Source organism: Toxorhynchites rutilus, chromosome 2 (genome assembly GCF_029784135.1).
Source record: "Toxorhynchites rutilus septentrionalis strain SRP chromosome 2, ASM2978413v1, whole genome shotgun sequence".
Classification (NCBI taxonomy): Eukaryota; Metazoa; Arthropoda; class Insecta; order Diptera; family Culicidae; genus Toxorhynchites; species Toxorhynchites rutilus.
The window spans coordinates 64,158,330-64,177,255 of NC_073745.1; the positions used below are offsets into that span (position 1 = coordinate 64,158,330).

At 37.8% G+C, this 18,926-nt stretch overlaps 1 protein-coding gene across 2 annotated transcripts in view; it reads right to left on the reverse strand.

Annotated features, from left to right (window-relative positions):
• Positions 1-5,312: 5,312 nt before the first annotated feature.
• Positions 5,313-18,926, reverse strand: part of LOC129767605 (cofilin/actin-depolymerizing factor homolog) — a 31,175-nt gene continuing 17,561 nt past the window's right edge. For both annotated transcript variants that reach the window (XM_055768651.1, XM_055768652.1), the window contains exons 3-5: positions 18,216-18,406; positions 18,026-18,131; positions 5,313-6,122 (exon numbers count right to left, since the gene is read on the reverse strand). In XM_055768651.1, the coding sequence (XP_055624626.1) occupies positions 5,976-6,122; positions 18,026-18,131; positions 18,216-18,406 (444 nt within the window). In that variant the 3' untranslated portion in view covers positions 5,313-5,975. The remainder of the gene's footprint in view (positions 6,123-18,025; positions 18,132-18,215; positions 18,407-18,926) is intronic.

The following is an 18,926-nucleotide window of genomic DNA, read 5'->3' on the forward strand; positions in this document are numbered from 1 at the left end:
ATTGACAGATTATTTTTCAGCAACGAATCTTCTCGATGCTGGATGGCAACCAAACGAAAAGAGTTCCGCGCGTGTATGTGTGTGTGTGGCGGCTGCTCCGATGTCCCAAGCGGAACCGTTTTTCGATGCTGATATTCTCTTGGTCGCCTTTTCAGTGGCATCACTCTCCAGGCTCTTGGTGACACCGTTCATCAGCGCTTTCATGATGAACGAAGTTAGCTTCATCACAACAGCGACAACATGCTCCAATCGCTGTTAAATTATAACTGAGTGGATTTCCGAGCGGCGCACTCTTATATACTGATTGATGATTTCAACAGCATGTTTTGAAAGCAATTTTAAGGCTATTGAAACAAGTTTCTGGATCAAAAAGTAACAAGTATACAACACGCGTAGACATTTATCTTTCGAATGAAGTGTTTATCATACCATTTCGTTCAGTTGTTTAGGAGCTATTAACGCTCAAAATCTCGGTCTCCGGCGTAACACTTTCGTTTTCAAAACTTTGATTTTATACCCCGGTATAGAAACGAAAGACGTTATCCTACGTCAAAAAATCACTTATTTTTTCGCAGCGTTTTAGATGACTCCTGCGAAGGTAGAACAAAATTTTCGAGTCCTTACAGCGAACTTTCAAATTGTGGAGGTACACTCAAGCCACACCAACAATTGAATACAACCTTGCATTGGCTCGGCAAAGGAAGCCAATACAATGATATTGGGTTATGTCATGGAATTCACATATTAACAGTGGAAAAATTGTAATATCCATACAAAATCTTTGACTTTGATAGATAAAGGAGGCGTTACAAACAAAACAAATACTTATATTATTAGTTCGATGTAAGATTATTATGCATTACACAGTTTGCGATCTAAAGGATCTAAATAAAAAATGTCACATTGAACACTGAGCTACACTTGTTTTCTCTCAATCAATAATGTCTAATCATTATATCAAGCTTCAAAGTACAAAATATGTAATAAAAGAAAAGTGATGATTTTTGAGCATAAAAATTTAATGCGGGGTGATTGGACCGTCTGTGGGGTGATTTGGTCATGTGTGTGTTTCATCGAAAAAAAAACAAAGTTATGATTATGTAAAGTAATTCACGATAATATTACAATCAGTAACATTGTTCTGGGATCGATACCAGGTGTCTTGGCCAGATTCCAGGCCAGAAAAAAATGCATTGAAACCATTTTGAATTCTGCATGGATCTTTTCACTGTTGCTCGAGTATTTTCAAACACTTTCGATGCTTGGTCAAAGAAAATCCGTCCTGGATGGCCTGCGTCGCTCTTTCAAGCTCCTTCCTCTTCCAACGTTGTCTGTTCATCCTTTTTTGTAATTCAGCGGCATCTGGAATCAATTAGACCAAAGAGAAGCTTTGAAACTGTGTGATCAATTCACTCCAAAGAAACGTGTTAAACTTTTGTTGTAGGGTCCATGATAGAATATATACCTTAACATCATTTATATCGATTATATCTACTGTCATTCCAGAAACTGAAGTTGGTAGCAATGAGTCGTCGAGGATCCGGATCGGGAGCAGTCAGAAAAAAGGAAGAGCGCAGCCGGAGAAGGAAAGCGTAAAACGGTTTGACTGGTAGAGTCAATAAAGTATATTGCATCAGTTGGGAAGTCCATCATATTTTTATTTGAAGTCCGAATCGTACAATTGTCATTAAGCCATTGACCCCACACAACATGCAAAAATTGACATGCAATTAATTTCATATTTTGTTATCGAACTTACAGTTTCGCTGCATCAAATTGTTCCTTTTCTGTAGGCGAACAGAACTTTACTGCACGATACACGAAAAGTTTGTTCCATCAGCGATAACATTATCCGCTAAAGCGAGTTCTATGCTAGATATATAGAGTATGTCATTGAGTCGCAGCGAAGAACATCCTAGATCACGTGGAACGAATACGATGGAACGTGTGAAGAACGGTGGAGAGCACTGGATGGGAGCTGCCAGAAGCGGAGACAGCAAACAGGAAGAAGAAACTCCAAAAAGAGGTTGGATGTGAAGAACTAGAACAGCTGGAAAGTGTCAACAGGAAAAGGACCAGCACGATAACTGTTACATCTATAACGCCAAGAATAAAAAAATTGCTTCAGATGCTTGCTCATTAATATATTATTATTATTTTCGTGAGGGAATGAATGAATCTTGACTTAAACATCTTCAGCTGATTCTACAAAACCACGGCTTATTCCACATCACTAAATCCTTCTACTTATGAATTGTTTTAAAATTTCAATGCAATTTCAACAAGTAGATTAATTTAATAATTGCGAAGTTCTACATCAAAAAAACGTTCGTGTTCTACACACAACACCCCTACTTTTTTCTTGTTCGATAACAAATATCTAGGGAAAAAAGCAAACAGTTCGAAAATTTTTATCTCTATTCTCGTTTTCGAAAATAAAAACGCCTGGTATCCCTAGCCGAATGACTCTACAGGAAAACGAAACAGTTATGATATAGTTCAAGTGGTTCGTGTCCTCGAACCTCGTTTACTCTACAATCCACCAGGTGCCATGTTTCCAAATTCAACTTATTATAGTAAACTAAATTTGGTGCAATAATCTGGAACTATGGATGCCAGAAATGACATTTGTTCATCTTGTAGTAATTCGACTTATTGTGAAAAGACTTTGATAACATTTCAGCGCATGTGATTTTTTTGACGTAGGATTACGTCTTTCATTTCTATACCGGGGTGTAAAATCAAAGTTTCGAAAACGAAAGCGTTACGCCGGAGACCGAGATTTTGAGCTTTAATAGCTCCTAAACAACTGAACGAAATGGTATGATAAACACTTCATTCGAAAGATAAAATGTCTACGCGTTCTATACTTGTTACTTTCTGATCCAAAAACTTGTTTCAATAGTCTTAAAATTGCTTTCAAAACAGGCTATTGAAATCACCAATCGGTATATAAGCGAGCGCCGCTCGGAAATCCACTCAGTTCTAATTGAACAGCGATTGGAGCATGTTGTCGCTGTTGGGGTGAAGCTCTTCGTTTATCATGAAAGCGCGAATGAACGGTGTCACCAAAAGCCTGTTTGTGCACCTTAGGCCAGAAGGAAATCCATCAGGAGGAGAGTGATGCCACAAAGGGTTCCCCGGGAAGATCTCGAAGCAGCCGCTACACACACACACACACACACACACACACATACACGCGTGGAATTCTTTCCGTTTGGATGCCATTCAACATCGAGAAAGATCTGGAAAATAATCTGCCAGTTCCTCTGGGAATTTAAAAATACATTCATGTGAAAGAGTTTATTTGAATGTTTTCTATCCATGTAACACTGTGACCAAATATGTTTCAATCAAGTGCTATTAACAGATGGTTATCGAGTTAGCATTAACCACTGGTGGACTTCCAGTATCGAGGAAAATGTGGAAATATCTAATTGTTACTGAAAATAATCTGCCAATTCCTCTGGGAATTTAAAAATACATTCATGTGAAAGAGTTTATTTGGATGTTTTCTATCCATGTAACACTGTGACCAAATATGTTTCAATCAAGTGCTGTTAACAGATGGTTATCGAGTCAGCATTAATCACTGGTGGGCTTCCAGTATCGAGGAAAATGTGGAAATATCTAATCGTTACTGAAAATAATCTGCCAGTTCCTCTGGGAATTTAAAATTACATGTGAAAGAGTTTGTTTTAATGTTTTCTATCCATGTAACACTGTGACCAAATACATTTGGTTTTGCGATTTTTCAATCAATCGCAATTAACAGAATAGCTTCTGAAGATTATTCTTCCCCATCAGTAGGATATTTCCGTATCCAATATTGTATGCGCCCGCAATCGAATATTGCTCAGTCGCCGAAAGTTCCGAGCTCAGATATTTAATTCTCCTCTAGTTTGCCTTCCAAATTGCCATCGTAAACCACACCTTCTCTCGATTCAATCACACACAAAAAGCATACTTAAGCGATATTCTGGTGGTGAGATGCATTCATTTTTCGTGAGGACATCGACAAGACAACATCGTTGCTGAGGGTGCTGGAAGGCGAAGGATCGAGATCTGCCCTGAAACGCAAGCAGTTTGTTTGAAACTGTGAGGGAGCACAGAGAAGCCGATCCTTCAGGAGAAGAGAAGGTGACCATCGAAGCAGCCGCTACACACACACACATACACGCACGGAATTCTTTCCGTTTGGATACCATTCAGCATCGAGAAAGATCCGGAAAATAATCTGCCAGTTCCTCTGGGAATTTAAAAATACATTCATGTGAAAGAGTTTATTTTAATGTTTTCTATCCATGTAACACTGTGACCAAATACATTTGGTTTTGTGATTTTTCAATCAATCGCAATTAACAGGATAGCTTCTGAAGATTATTCTTCCCCATCAGTAGGATATTTCCGTATCCAATATTGGATGCATAAAACCTTGTGCCTCCAACGTAACGCTCTCGTTTTCGAAGTCCCCCAAATATTAATTCATTCAGAATGAATTCAGATTCAACTTCAAACAAATGATCTCTAAATCAACGATAGTCCTACGTCACCCTTGCGGTTATACCATAGGTATAACCCACTTCCTGTTTTTTGTTTTCCGTAAACATATCTAACCCTGACCGAAAATGTCTAAAATAGAATTGATATTTGGTGACTTGTATTTGATTTTTCGGTGCCTTAGTTTTCTTACTTTCTTTCATTCACATAGGAATGGGTTTTCACAAAAACCGATATTTTTGAAAAAAAATTTAAAGCAATGTAAAATAAGATGAAATGAAGCATTCAAGTTTTATCAAGACAATGACACAAAACACAAGACATGAATTTCGTAAGTTATTGATATGTCACCACAACTTCTCGAAATAAATTTCATTAAAAACTATGGGAGTATCTGGACTGGAAAAAGTTAAAAATCATCGGATTTCTGACAAAAACGATCTTAAAAATCACTTGATGGACGAATTGAAGAACATTTCTCCCGGATACACCAAAAGGCTCGTTGATTGCCTGCCAAAACGTCTGAGAGCAGTTGCAAAGAATGAGGATAATCATACTAAACATTTGAATCCTCAAATTGATCCACACCGGAATTGAATTAACATTTCAAATACTGTACGAATACAAGTTTGATTGATTTGTCATGCATGCGCAAATTTACAATCATTTTTGAGAAATAGAAACCATCTTTCTAAAAACAGATATCTTACCTTTTCACTCTCGTAAGATACTGACACTGCAAGTGTAGAACAATGCATGTGATATATTCGTTCCCCCAGCGAGGGAAAGACAAAAAACTGCACACATCCGGCTATCTTTTATTAGTATTTTATTGTTTTAATTTAAATTAATCATAACTGTAATACGATTGTTCTTTTGAATTTTTCTGTATTTCAAACGTTTGCTTCCCGCTGATGACCGCACACACACAGTACTGAAACGACGGGGGCCTACTGTTGGTGAGAGAGAGGTAATAAACACACGCTTAAATAAATGCTTACTAAGAAACGCTTCCTCTCTCGCTCGCACACACCCACACCCCATAAGGTAGCATGGTTACAGTTCTGACTTGTCCTGACCGTTGTTGTCTGCTTTTATTAGTATAGTATCATGTTCGCGATCAACTTCTCCCTTTGGCGAAGAAAATCCGAAGGAAGTTTACTGACAACAGTACCGTTTTTATGTTTTCTTTGCTTAGTCTGCTTATTTTTTTACTCTTCCTTAAAGTGTTTTTTTTTTCTTTTCCAAGTGTTATTCAATGAACTTTTTGCTTTGATGTTCTCTTTAATCGATTATTACCAATGTTCAAATGTATTCTGTTTTCTGTTCTTTCTTGTTGAATAGTGGTGCTGGTTGTTGTATTGGTGTGTGTGTGTGTGTGTCTGTGTGCTATTGCTGTTGTTATTGATGTCGTGTATTGTTTGCTTCTTCCTGCTGTTTTCTTCTTGTGTGCGTAATCTTAAGTAAGGATAATCTTATTGACGATCAGTGGCGCGCAGCTTCTCCTCGACGGCTTCCCGTGATGCCTCCGAAAGATCGGTAGCCTGAATGTACTTCTGAACGCCGACGAGCGACTTCTTCAGGGCGTCGAAAGAGCTAGAGTACAACATCTTCTTCTTGACCTGGAAAAAGAGAAGCGAAAGTGGAAAGATCAGTAAAGGAAAGATGGGAACCGGTTGTAGTTAAAAACATACATTGTTTATGTAATTCTAGTTCAGCCATAAAACAATTTCTGAAGATAAAAGCGCAACGAAAGAGTACCGTTGCTTGAAAATAAAAACGGAGAACAAACACATCGAAACAAACGACTCGACTGATTCATTAGCAACTGCAGCCGTACAATCGAGTCGGGCGACCTACTCGTCTGTTTTTAGTCGCGCTCTCGGTTTTCAGAAGTCGGCTTCTGGAATATGAAAACAAACGAGATAAGCGTTCGTCTTCTCGCCTCACCTTCTGAAGTAGGGCTCATTATTTTCATGAATTCAATAAATCGACTGAGACTCGTGAAAGGATAATCCCCTCTATTCGACACCGCAAATAAAGTTTCACGTTTTATTTTGGAAGCTACATAAATGTTTATCTCCTATTTAATACGCGAGTCGATAGCATATAAGAACACGACACGGAAAAAAGTAATTATTCGAAATTCTGGTTGGTAAATGACTTTGTGTACCTGTAGGCATCAAAAAACCCCATTCGTGGGGTCCTTAGTTTGCTGTCTGGTAACTCCTATCCCTACATCGCCAATGTGCGGACTAGAATAGGAATAGCTATAATGAAGAATCTAGGTCGTATGCTGACAGGGAAGGGGCCTATCTGAGCATCTTGTTCGCCATGGGGTGGCTCAAAACAGCGTCTGTTACAGGGGAGTTGGTGCAGGCCTAACATACCATTCGAAAAAAACGCACAGGAAAAATCACGAAGAAATTCGAACGGAGCAATCGGACCAGACCCACCAAAAACCAAAATCGTAGCACTGCAGAAGGTTTGCTAGAAAGGTTCGATGATGCAGAATCGGATGATTGACTGGTGGCCACAGCCCCCATCTTGGTAGCATCGATGATGATAAATAAGAATTCTACGGGCAGCTAGAGAGTGAATACGATCGCAAAACACAAAACACGACATCAAAATCGTCATCGGTGTTTTGAACGGTCAGGTCGGCCAAAAGGAGAACCGGTAATTGGTAGGTTCAGCGCTTATCCACGAACCAACGAAACGGCTTAAGATGAAGGTGGAAGCTAGCCAAAAATTCATCTCCCTCCTTCACCCCTCACCGAAAATCAATAATTTTGCGAAACTAGTGAGGAAAATGATCGTTTTCGCACACTTCACCTCAAGAAATATCAACCAAACCCTAATTGATTACTAACAAGATATTAAATTTTCATCTGCTGTCGCACTGTATAGTGAAAAACGTCGGAAAACTCGAGCTAGTGCTCTGAAAGTTAAATTTTCAGTTTTCGGCAATGGTTTTGTTTGTATTGGAAGCATCGTTATTTTTTCGACACTGATGCCAGACAACACCATCGAAACAGCTATAAAAAACACTTAATAAAATGTTATTCCTGAGTTATAGCGTTTCTTGTCATGAAAATCAATAGAATAAAATTGTGTTGATATCAATACAATTATTATGTTTACGTTTAATGGGTATATAATGTCAGTTTTAGCAACTTTAACATTGGTTGCAGCATTGTATTGCAAAGCTCAGAACACTGCCACGGCTGCCTATCCTTCCAAAAACAGTAAACGGAAAAGTACTACATTCAATCAAAATGCCTCGGCCAACGAAGAGAAGGGTTAAGGCTCTCCAACGTGAATATGTGAAAACAATATGATCAACGAAGGAAAATATTCAGGAATTATCAACATCGAGTTACTATGCGGAAGAACTTGTTAATACCAAAAGAGCCCCAATTCGCATGTGTTATAAATTTGCTCATGTTACGCTCACGCATAATCAGAATTTTAATTCATATGCAAATACACCTTCTATGGCGTCGTGCACAAATTACGTAACGCTAAAAATCGGGATTTTGGACCCTCTCCCCCCCCCTACGTACCGCAATTTCCTATCTCTAAAAAAACAGAAAGTAACGCAACCTCAACCCCCCCCCCTCTTATCGCATCACGTAATTTGTGCACGACGCCTATATATATTTATATTTTCAATTGTTCATCGGAACATATCGTTCATACATTTTACTTTAGTATTGAATTGTTATTTTTTTTCAAATGTATTCAAAGAATCGTGTCCATGAAGCGCCACACAGTCTGATAAGTGAATTGATTTATTTACGTGTGCTTCGCTCTACTCTCACAAACACTATTACCCCATTCTTACATGTGGTTTTACCTACACTACTACAATGACTTTCTTCCACCTTCACCTTAAGACTTATCGACTTTGCTACCTCCAAGAACATGGCCATACGAAGCACATTCTTCCAGCGCAACCTCCAATACCTTTACACCTGGAGATCACTTCAGTAAACGGAAACATGACGCCGCGATCGTTACGTTACAAAATTCAATTTTTATTCCGAAATCAATTCACGTTTTCTGAGCCAAGATGATTAAACACGTGTTGTAATGGGCTTAACAAAACAAACAAACCTAAAAACTCAAAACAAGGGACCCGGAACTGAAAACGTAATGTTTTGAGTATTCAGGGGAATCGTTAGTGGATGTGTGAAATAACCTAGCGATCGACCGATATCCCGTCAAAGCAGAATATAATAAGTCCAATCTAGCAATCTATGCAATCGTAATTCTGCAATTAATTGAATGCAAGTCAAATTAAGTAAATAAATAACTTGAATCAAATTTCATGCGAACAATCAGAAAAAAAATGTGATTCATTAGGATATGTGGATTTGTTCTGGTTCGCTTCTTTTTCTGCTTTCCGCTTTTGTTTTGCAGAGATTTCTTTCTAATCTTCTTTATTTTGCTTCGCTTTTAAGGACTACACCTATTTTGAGTAAGCATTGTACCCGTAATGAATGAGTGATTTCGTTACGACAACACCAGTAACAACACCTCCTGCATCTGTGATTGCATCGTACACGATTCTTTGTGCCGTAAGACTTTCCTCGGTTTGGTTCACTATCAAGCACTATAACTCTAGAGCCCCATGCGATAGAATCAGAACAAAAAAGGTCAAATTTGGAAGCTCCTTCTTTGACTGTGTGATAAGTTCCATCCAAAAATTGTCAACTCTTTGATCTGTTCTTTGATATTCAGATAATAAAATTTTAGTATGATGATGATGATGTTCACGCCTCCTTCTCCTACAGAGGTTTGGGCAAGACGAGTTATCTAAAAGATATTTTTTTCTCAGCATTGAAATCAGTTGTAACGATTCTGAGAGCAGACGAGCAGAGTGACGTGATTATTAGCACGTCACTTACTTGGACTGTTGTATCCTGTCGCTAGGAACACAATCCATGAGGATAACGAGGAAGTAATCATGACGGTGATGGTAAGCCAAATCCTACTGTTCCCGATCCTTTTCCTTATCCATACATTCCCTAACTTAAAGTTCACAGCCCTATCCCTACATCAGCTGTCATTTGTGAAATGGCTCTCCTTGGCGAAAGCCCGTAAACGACAGCCGTATCGGGGCGAAGAGTCCTGATGGTGGATACCCGACGAGTGATTAGTTCTTCTAGATTGAGCCGTGAGCGAGTCAAAACGTTAATCGACATCCTCATTTGATTAGTTTGTCGAAATTTGCCTTCTCCATTGTAGTTCCACGAGTGGAAGTGGTGTACTAAGTAGAAGCATCCGTTGATCGCCGCAGTCAAACGTGTCAACCGAAAGAGGTCGTGGGTGGACCGCGAAGATAATCGCAAAGGAGTCATCGAGTACCCACAAGTGGAAGCAGGTTTCTTCAAGACGTATCCTGAACCGACGGGAGCGGTCAGTGGATGTGAGCCTGAACCTGATTGTGACCTGAATCAGCATCCTCAGCGAGCGTGTGAGGAGCGATTAGGTGCAATCCGTTTCTGTATTTGACGGGTGAACGTTGTGACCAACTAGTTTATTAAATTAATTAGATTAATTATTACTATACGAATTAAAATACACTGAATTCACATCTGCCGAATAAATCCAGTTACACAGTTTAGCAAAAATTATTTACAGATATACGTTCAAAACATTGCAATGTCAAAAGACAAGCCAATACTCAGTCTTGTTGGCCACAGAGCCGATACGGTCTCGACAAGGCGCTTGCAGCTAAATGGTCCACCAAGACACAAGTCCAACCGCCAGCCTTGTTTTAGATTGACTTAGAATATCCAGAGAAATCGAGAAATTTTCCTTTACGAAAAAATTCTAGACCGGCCCTTCTTCTTCTTCTTCTTAAATGGCACTAACGTTCCTAGAGAGTGGGAAGCTCTAGAATACGCGTGACCACAGAATCCGACCCCCGGCATGTTGGATGCACCGCTAACCACTCGGCCACAGGAGCAAGGAAGACCGGCCCTAAATTAAATTCTTATCAGTTATATCTGTACCACGTGCACGACGCTAAAACTTTTGTAGACTTTTTTTTCAACTACTACAATATAAAAACAACAAAATGAAAATAGTCCATCGTCACCAAGATGATGACAGACATAGTAGAGATAAATACAAAATAGAGAAGAAAAATTCAAAAAAAATTAAATTATCTACACAATATAATCCGTTCAATAAAAACTTCGTGAGGTAAATAATTCAATGAAAAAAAAATAAAAAAGACTGCATAAAACTGTTCACATAAATTATCCGTCCGTATAAAACTTCGTCAGTTAAAATTTTCGTCATGAAATAACAAAAAAAAATCATTCAGCTGTTATGAAAATACAGCTTTTTACGTGTAAAATACAGCTTCTCTTAAATTCTGCAAATGTTGTTGCACGTTTAATATGTCTCGGCATCGAGACAAAAACATGTATTTCTTTAAAATACAACGAATTTGGTGAGGCACATGTCAAGAAATTTTAGCAGAAGACGTTGAACACAATTGTCCATACTCATTTTTTATTTTATCTGCACAAGTGCCAGACAAATGTTGTTCATCGACGAATACTTCCAACCATAACTACATCCGTTTCTTCGCTATGTCCAGAAATTTTGAAATCACATCCGGGTTAATAGGGGAAAGACCGGAAAGACGGACACTAGGGTGCCAATGAATGTATGTCACTAAAATGAAATGAAATCGACACTAAAATTTCAGAAAGTTACCCTACAAAATGTTCACCACCTCGAAAAAACCCCCCTATGCTAAATTTCAGCTCAATCGGACTTAAGGGAGAGTGGCGCAAAGCGGTCAAAGTTTGAGTTTCTTGAAAATCGAAAAATCACCCAAGGGGGGAGGTAAAGGAAAACGGGGTTTTTTATATTTTTCAAATATCTTAAAATGGCATGTCATCCCGTGTCATCCCGAAAATTTTTTTTTGTCAAAAATCGGCACTCTGGGACTTTTATTTTTGGAATACGAAACGAAAAGTATGGTTTAGGGTGCCAAAAAAATTGTTATCTCGATTTTTCGGAACTTGCTACGAAATATTGATTTGCACAATAACTATGCAAAATATTAGCTCATTAACTAGTGTCGCAGACGTTAAAATTTGATTTTTTTGAAAACGGAAAAAACACCGGAAATCGGGGTTTTTAAAAAATATTTTTGATGCCAAATGTCTTAAAATTGCATGACACGTTCAGATTTACCGTTATCTCAAAAAAAATTTTTTTTCAAAAATCGATTTTTCAGGCAGAAAAACGACCAAACGTGCCAAACACAACATTTTTTCTTGTAAATTATCGTGCGAAACAACATTTCGTAGCAAGTTCCGAATGAAAAATCGAGATAACGATTATTATTGGCACCCAAAATCATACTTTTCGTTTCGTATTCCGAAAAACAAACTAAGTCCCAGAGTGCCGATTTTTGACAAAAAAAATTCGAGATGACACTAGATCTCGACTTTTCATGCCATTTTAAGACATTTGGCATAATTTTTTTTTCGAAAACCCCGATTTCCGGTGATTTTTCCGTTTTCAAAAAACTCAAATTTTAACGTCTGCGACACCAGTAAATGAGCTAATATTTTGCATAGTTATTGTGCAAATCAACATTTCGTAGCAAGTTCCGAATGAAAAATCGAGATAACCCAGAGGGACCACCCCTGTATAATTGATAAATTACATTTTTAATTATAAATTTTAATGATGTATAAACTTGCAATGCAGTATGTTACGGATACGAAACGAATTTTACAACAGTCATTTTAGGATCAGCTCAAACTGAAAATAAAGTTATTTTTATAAACACAAATTTCAAAAAATATATTTATAATTATTTTCTCTTATTTCTTTCCGGGTACTTCAGGCTTCCGGACGTTCTACTTATGGACGTTGATTATATAACACGATTATTTTAATAAATGTTTGATTGAAATTCCACTATAAATCTTCGTTTTTTATATAAATTAGACAGCTATTCACGAATTATTTTCCAGAATAAAGAAACACTTTTCTGTCAACCACTGACGGTTTGTGTTTGACACTTACTGTGTATACCTAGCTGGCTTTCTGTGAGAGATTGTAAATAAAAACAAAGTAATCTACAAAGAGCATCTCGATGTAAATTTTCGTCTGCAGAAAATAAGGTTCTCATTGTTATCGAGTAATTTTTTGGGGTTTATTTCGTTACGTGAATGTTTTACCATCACTTCTCCTCCAGTTTATCGAATCAGCGGTGAAGTTTTCTCATTTTTTTCTCCAGAAATATTGACGAAAATAAAATACTAACCAAATCGGCTAAGACGGACACTCCATCGACAAAAGGCAAATAGTTTGTTACGAAAACAATTTATTACCTCAAAGTTCATTCGCATATTTCTCTATACCTAATTATAAATCACTCTTGTATCTGCTTGGAATAATCATGGCGAAAAGAATGCAGTAAGCAATCGTGAGATTGCACGTTGAATCATTTTTCATTCTCCGACCATCTTCATTCGGGACTGAGAGTGAACATAACAAAACAAAGAGTGGAAAACAACATTCAATGAATGAATACTGCTTTGGAAGAATCGCACGAAAGAAAATAATGAGTGAGTCAAAATAGACTGAATCTGCGTGTGTGTATGATTTTATTATCCCTTGCACTCTTTTCATTGTAAGCATTCAAGTGCACATGAATCTACCCTCCCGCTCACAAAAAAAAATGTCATTGCAATAGTGCACAGGAATCAGCTCGATTTCAACTATCTACCTATATTCTACTGCCGCAGATCGAGGCTCAATGATTGCTTTTTGAGTGAAAAACGAATGATTTTACAGAGATACTCGCTGGCCCAAGCAAAAGTTTCCAATTTGATTCTCTCACCATCCAACGTCATTCCGAGAGGCAAATCAACAAAATTGCAAGTGAGCAAGTACAATATGCAAAATTCTCTGAGAATAGATGAGCGGAATCGAGGCAGTATTTTTTCGTTAAAATTAAGAATGAATTTCGCGAAGATGATAGGTGAATATTTCTTGTCTCAAATGACGTGAGACATAAACGGAGAATAGAAGGTTGAATTTTATCTGTGAATGAGTGTTGCTGAACGAATTTCGATGCGATTTTGCCCATACCTGATGCCCACTAACTACGTTTGCAAGTGAAACCACATATCACGGACGAATCAGCAGAGCGGGTTTTAAAACGTAATCCGAATTTGTCAATCCGAATGCCGAAAGCTATTTTAGACATGCCCTTCTAGGTGATTTAAGTCAAGCTTTTTTGTTAGACTATATTTAAGTCATATTTGAAGACCTACATAACTTATAGAGTACATAAACTTGAATTTTCAGTTAGTGTCCGCCTTTCCCGACTTAATCTTATTTTCTCAAAGATGTCGGACAAAAATTTCTTTATTTTTTTCCTGATAGAACAATGAATTATCTGTATTGTGATGCTAAACAAGTTTTGTACATTCAATCAATCCCGAAATGGTTTTGGTGTTTTTGTGATTCCGGATTCTAAATGAATCAAGCTTTAATCAACAGTACGAAGGGAAACATCATGAGAAAGGCTGGCTTTGTCTTCTGATTGAAGTTATTCATTAACTTTACTAAAACAGCAACACAATAATATATTATAGACTATGTTTGTGAGTACTTTATTTTGCTTCGATATAACGTACAATTCGATACAACGTACAATTTTGAAATGTACGTTATATCGAAGTTTACCTGTACTATCAATTTGTGGTGCGATAGCTATAAATTTCCGAAATTCGCAAAAAAAAAACAACTTCTACTTAGGGTGTCCGTCTTTATCACCCTTCCCCTACTTATCAATTATTTTGTAATCGATAATTATTTTTATTTTATGGAATAATTTATCATAGAATATTTATTAGTATGACCTATGTTTTTCCTTTAATTAACCTTCCTTTACATGCACATAGGTCTCACAGATCGAGAATCAGCTTTGTTTAAAAGAGGCTGAATTAAATGACAATTAAAATTGATTGAAGTTTAAGAAAAAAAAAATTTCTGGAGAGGTATGCTCTAGCGCGCAAACACGGGATGGCTTTGTTTTATCTTCTAGTAATAAATTAATTTTCTAATGACTTTTTGATGCAGTTAACGTTGGTAGACCGCACGGAATGATTAAAATCGAACTTTCCGTGAAACAAGCTTGAGTAAATACCACTAGAAGCCCTTCGGTAACGATTGTTTGTCGAAATGTCGAACCAAAAACCTTTTTTTTAAATCGTGATGAGATTCGCAGAACAACCATTAGGACACCATTCACAGCCAAAGAGGCTCGTTCTATGACATAGAAATCTCACTCACTGCGGCGGCAAACTGCAAGTTTAAAGATATCTTATGAAAAGTGTACGTGGCTCCCGAGTAAGCTAGTTAATTTTTCTTCTTTTCTCTGATGTACACATAACGTATTAATTAAAAAATGAACTAATGAAAAAACTACGAAAGATAATTCGATGAAACAAATTTTCCTTGAACCTCCTACTTTTGAAGATCCACAAAAATGTTTCGGCGACCTTATCACTTGATTTGCGCAGCCATGACAGAAACAGTCAAGCAATTACGCTCGATGCTTTATTCGTACTGCCAGTACCACCCCGACCAATCGTGGAATGCCAATCGGGCATTTAGAACGTCCTCTCCTTACTGGAGTAAGGCGAGAGCGTCGAACGGAAGTCTGATTTCGGCCGACGATGCTGCGCGACCGTAGAGTGCAGCGGAAACTGAAGAGGAAGCTCGAGTTCGAGAGATGGCCTCATCGTTCCGCACCTTGGGCAGGAAGTTCGGTACAACCACTCAAACGATGAAGAAGTACTTGGACTTTTTATGTGGAAGCGTCAGTGGGGGCCAGCCGTGGCTGAGCAACAGGTAATCATCCAAAAAGAACGGCTGAAGGTGCTGGTGAAAAAAATTTCTCCAGCAAAGCGCAACGTCGAGGTCATAATGGATGACGAGACCTGCTTGATGCTGAACACCTGGATGCGGACCTGATTCTTTACGTTCCCCACCAAGGAGATGAACGATGACGTCAAATATACAGTAAACATTCACTAACTGAGCGAGAAAAGAAAACCAGTTACCGACATTCGCGTTTTAACTGGTCCGATATGTTAAACGTTAAATAAAATCGAAGGGAACTTAAATGAATTGTTTGATTCGCGTTGGCCATGAAATTGGATAAACAAAAGGATTCCAATGGAAGTTTTGCATTGAGTCGACAACAGATATGAAATATACAGCCCTTTTATGTATTCCGACGGATTTCCATTTCGTTCGAGATCGTTATTTCATTCGAGCTACAATTTCGCTTCATCTATTTCGAACGTTTTGCCCCTTTAATGTTCTAAGAGGAACAGATCGAACGAAATGCAAAAACAACTCGACGGAATACATAATGGAATTTAATCAAGTCGTTCGAAATATTTCGAATCGATCGAAATACAGAATAGGGGTGATAATTTGAGGAAATTAATTTTCTGTACTTTAATCAATGTTTTTGTCATGCGAAAATAATGTCAATTTTCATAACATTTTAATTTACATTCAAATGCCCCTCACAACAAATCTTTCATTTGAATGTAACGTCGATTATTTATGAAATCGACGCCAATCGACTGTCAAGGACCAGTTAACGATCGCCCAGTTAAAATACAGACCAGTTAGCGAACGATTACTGTATCTCCCACGTCAAGTTCCCGAAGAAAATTCTGATGATTAGCGAGAAGGAAAGTTCCAAGCCATTGACCAACCGACTTGTGGGGAGATATACAGTACGAAGTGCCTGCCGGAAATTCTCGCCTTCATCAAGATGTATTACGCGAAGGAAAATGTGTTTTTCAACCGAACCTGGCCTCGGTCCATTATACCAAAAGTTCACTAGAGGAAATGAATCGGTGATAGATAAACGTTATACCAGAGACCACCAACTCTTAGGAGGGACGAATGAACTCTATGAGTTTAAAACCTCTATAATTCAACAACAACAACCAACCCTTAGAGGCGAATGAATTGGAAAGTTTAAAGCCTCTTTAAAACAAAGGTCAAGATCACCAACCCGTCCCTCAGCTGCGATTGATAGAAAAGTGTTGGGCGCACCTCAAATGGAGATTCAAACTCCAATAATTTCGGGGCCGAAATGGAGAAGCTGCTGATCGACGAGGCCATGAAAAATAAACCGATATTCATCTTTTCATCGGTCATTTTTGAAGAACATCTCATAAACTTAGTACCGTTCTGAATCATATTTCGGACAACATCATATTTCGGACACTTTGTTCTTATATCTTGAAATGCTTGATGCACTGATGATATAAGTATCAAATTAATATTACAATTGCTTCTTTAGAGTAATTCCTTGGTTTCACTATCATTCTACATGTGAACTACATTTGAGTTATAACATAATCGTCAGAAATCTTACAACTACTCATTATCGTTTGTTTTCGACGTTTCCTTAGCGCGAGCACGTAGAATTTACTCGTTCATAAATATTTAAATTTCCCCCGTGTTTCATCAGTTCTCATCATCGTTAACAGTTTACTATGATTGCTTGGTAAGTGTTTCACAGTTGACTATAAAATACAATCAAGTGTAATGTATTTTCGTCCAACAAATTACAAAATAAAGTGTCCGAAATTTGAATTCAATCTTCCCGAAATTTGATTTAGTGTCCGAAGTTTGATTCTTATTTGCTTAATTGGAAAAGCATTTTATTCGATGATTTTTTTATGTTTTCAATCAAATAGGTACCGAAGTAGAAAGCTTAAAAGCATATTGAACTAATTTATTAATAATATCAACCAAATAATACCTGTGCATAAAGTTTAGATCTGTTTTCTGCATCATATGCCTCAAGCGTCCGAAATATGATTCAGAAGGGTACAGTAGAACCCTGATTATTTGTGAAATAGTCGGGCAACGTCACCTCGAATAACGCAATAGAGGATTGAAAATAAAGTTCCAACGCGAATAAAAGATATTTCTGTATGTTTTATCAATACAGAAAATTATCCATCCGCATGGTCGTGTACACCAGAGGACAGACAATGTCCATGGCCAGAACAAGAGATAAAGAGCAACCACTCGCTGACAAATTTCGGAAAGTTCCATAGAATTACTATAGAACTTGCTTCAGATAATACGCACCGCGGATGTATTGTATTGAGAAAAGTTTGGTCCATTGATTATCTTTGTAGTTTTTTTTTCGTTGTCATCCGAAATCAATCCACTTTTTAGTACATACATTACTGTTGTTTTGACATACAAAATTATATTCAAACATGTCATTTTTTTTTTATATTCAAACATGCCATTTTGAAAATGTATGAGATTTACGAAGTTGCAAAAGTTTATTCGAGCAACCACGTCTGCAGGAAACTATGATTTTCCCTGCCATTTCCATTTATTTTGTTGATTTTTCATTTACAATCGTTGGTAATAAATAACCATTGTTTCACCCAATGTATGTATTGTCACGAGAACTCACCTTAGCAGTATCTGGACACCAGGACATGAGGAACAGCTTCTGTTTCTTGGAACTTTCCGAGGTGCCTTGGCACTGATGCATATACTCAAAGTCAAACAGCCCATATCTAAAAATAATCATCGGATAAAGTAAAAAAAAATGAGTCAGAAAATTTAATTCCACAAATATGGGAAGCTTCGTAAACACCTACCGGCACTCGCCTGGACCACCCTTCTGGATGTCGTCGAGGAATTGGTCGTACTCGGCGTTACGCTCACCGATCACCTCCACATCGATTTGTTTCTCGTCGCGGATGTAGAATATGACATAGCGATGCTTTTTGTCTTTTTTGATTTCCTCGTATGTCGTTTTGCATACATCTGATACGGTCACTCCTGAGGCCTGCGGTTGTGGGTGTCGCATCAATCGTTATCATCACACATTATTGTTGTTGTTATTTGAATGAAAATGAATGAATTTGCGAAAATATTTAGATTGGTCGCGTGAGGTCATTTTGATGATAAGATTAGAGTTATTATCGTCTTTTTATTTTACGATCGTTTCGTTCCAATACACAAATCGAAGGCTCTGTTAAAAATTGAATCGAAGTTTTCCCGTGATCCACCGGCTCCCAGCAGCAAAAAAATTCGTATAGATCGGATAAAAATAATACCTTAGTCTGAGAGAGATCAATTATTTATAAACGACCTACGCCGAGAAATCGCGGCACTAGTATGTAAACAATAAACAACAATGTCACGAGGGGAGAGGATTTGCTGCAAACCCAAATCGGAATCTCTTGGTGTAGGCTTTTATTATTGGATAGTTGTCTGTCATCAGCTCGCGACTAAGCTTGCATCTAAACCTGGGAAACGTCGGTAAATGTACGTCGTCATCGAATGGTACATCGGGAAGACAAGCA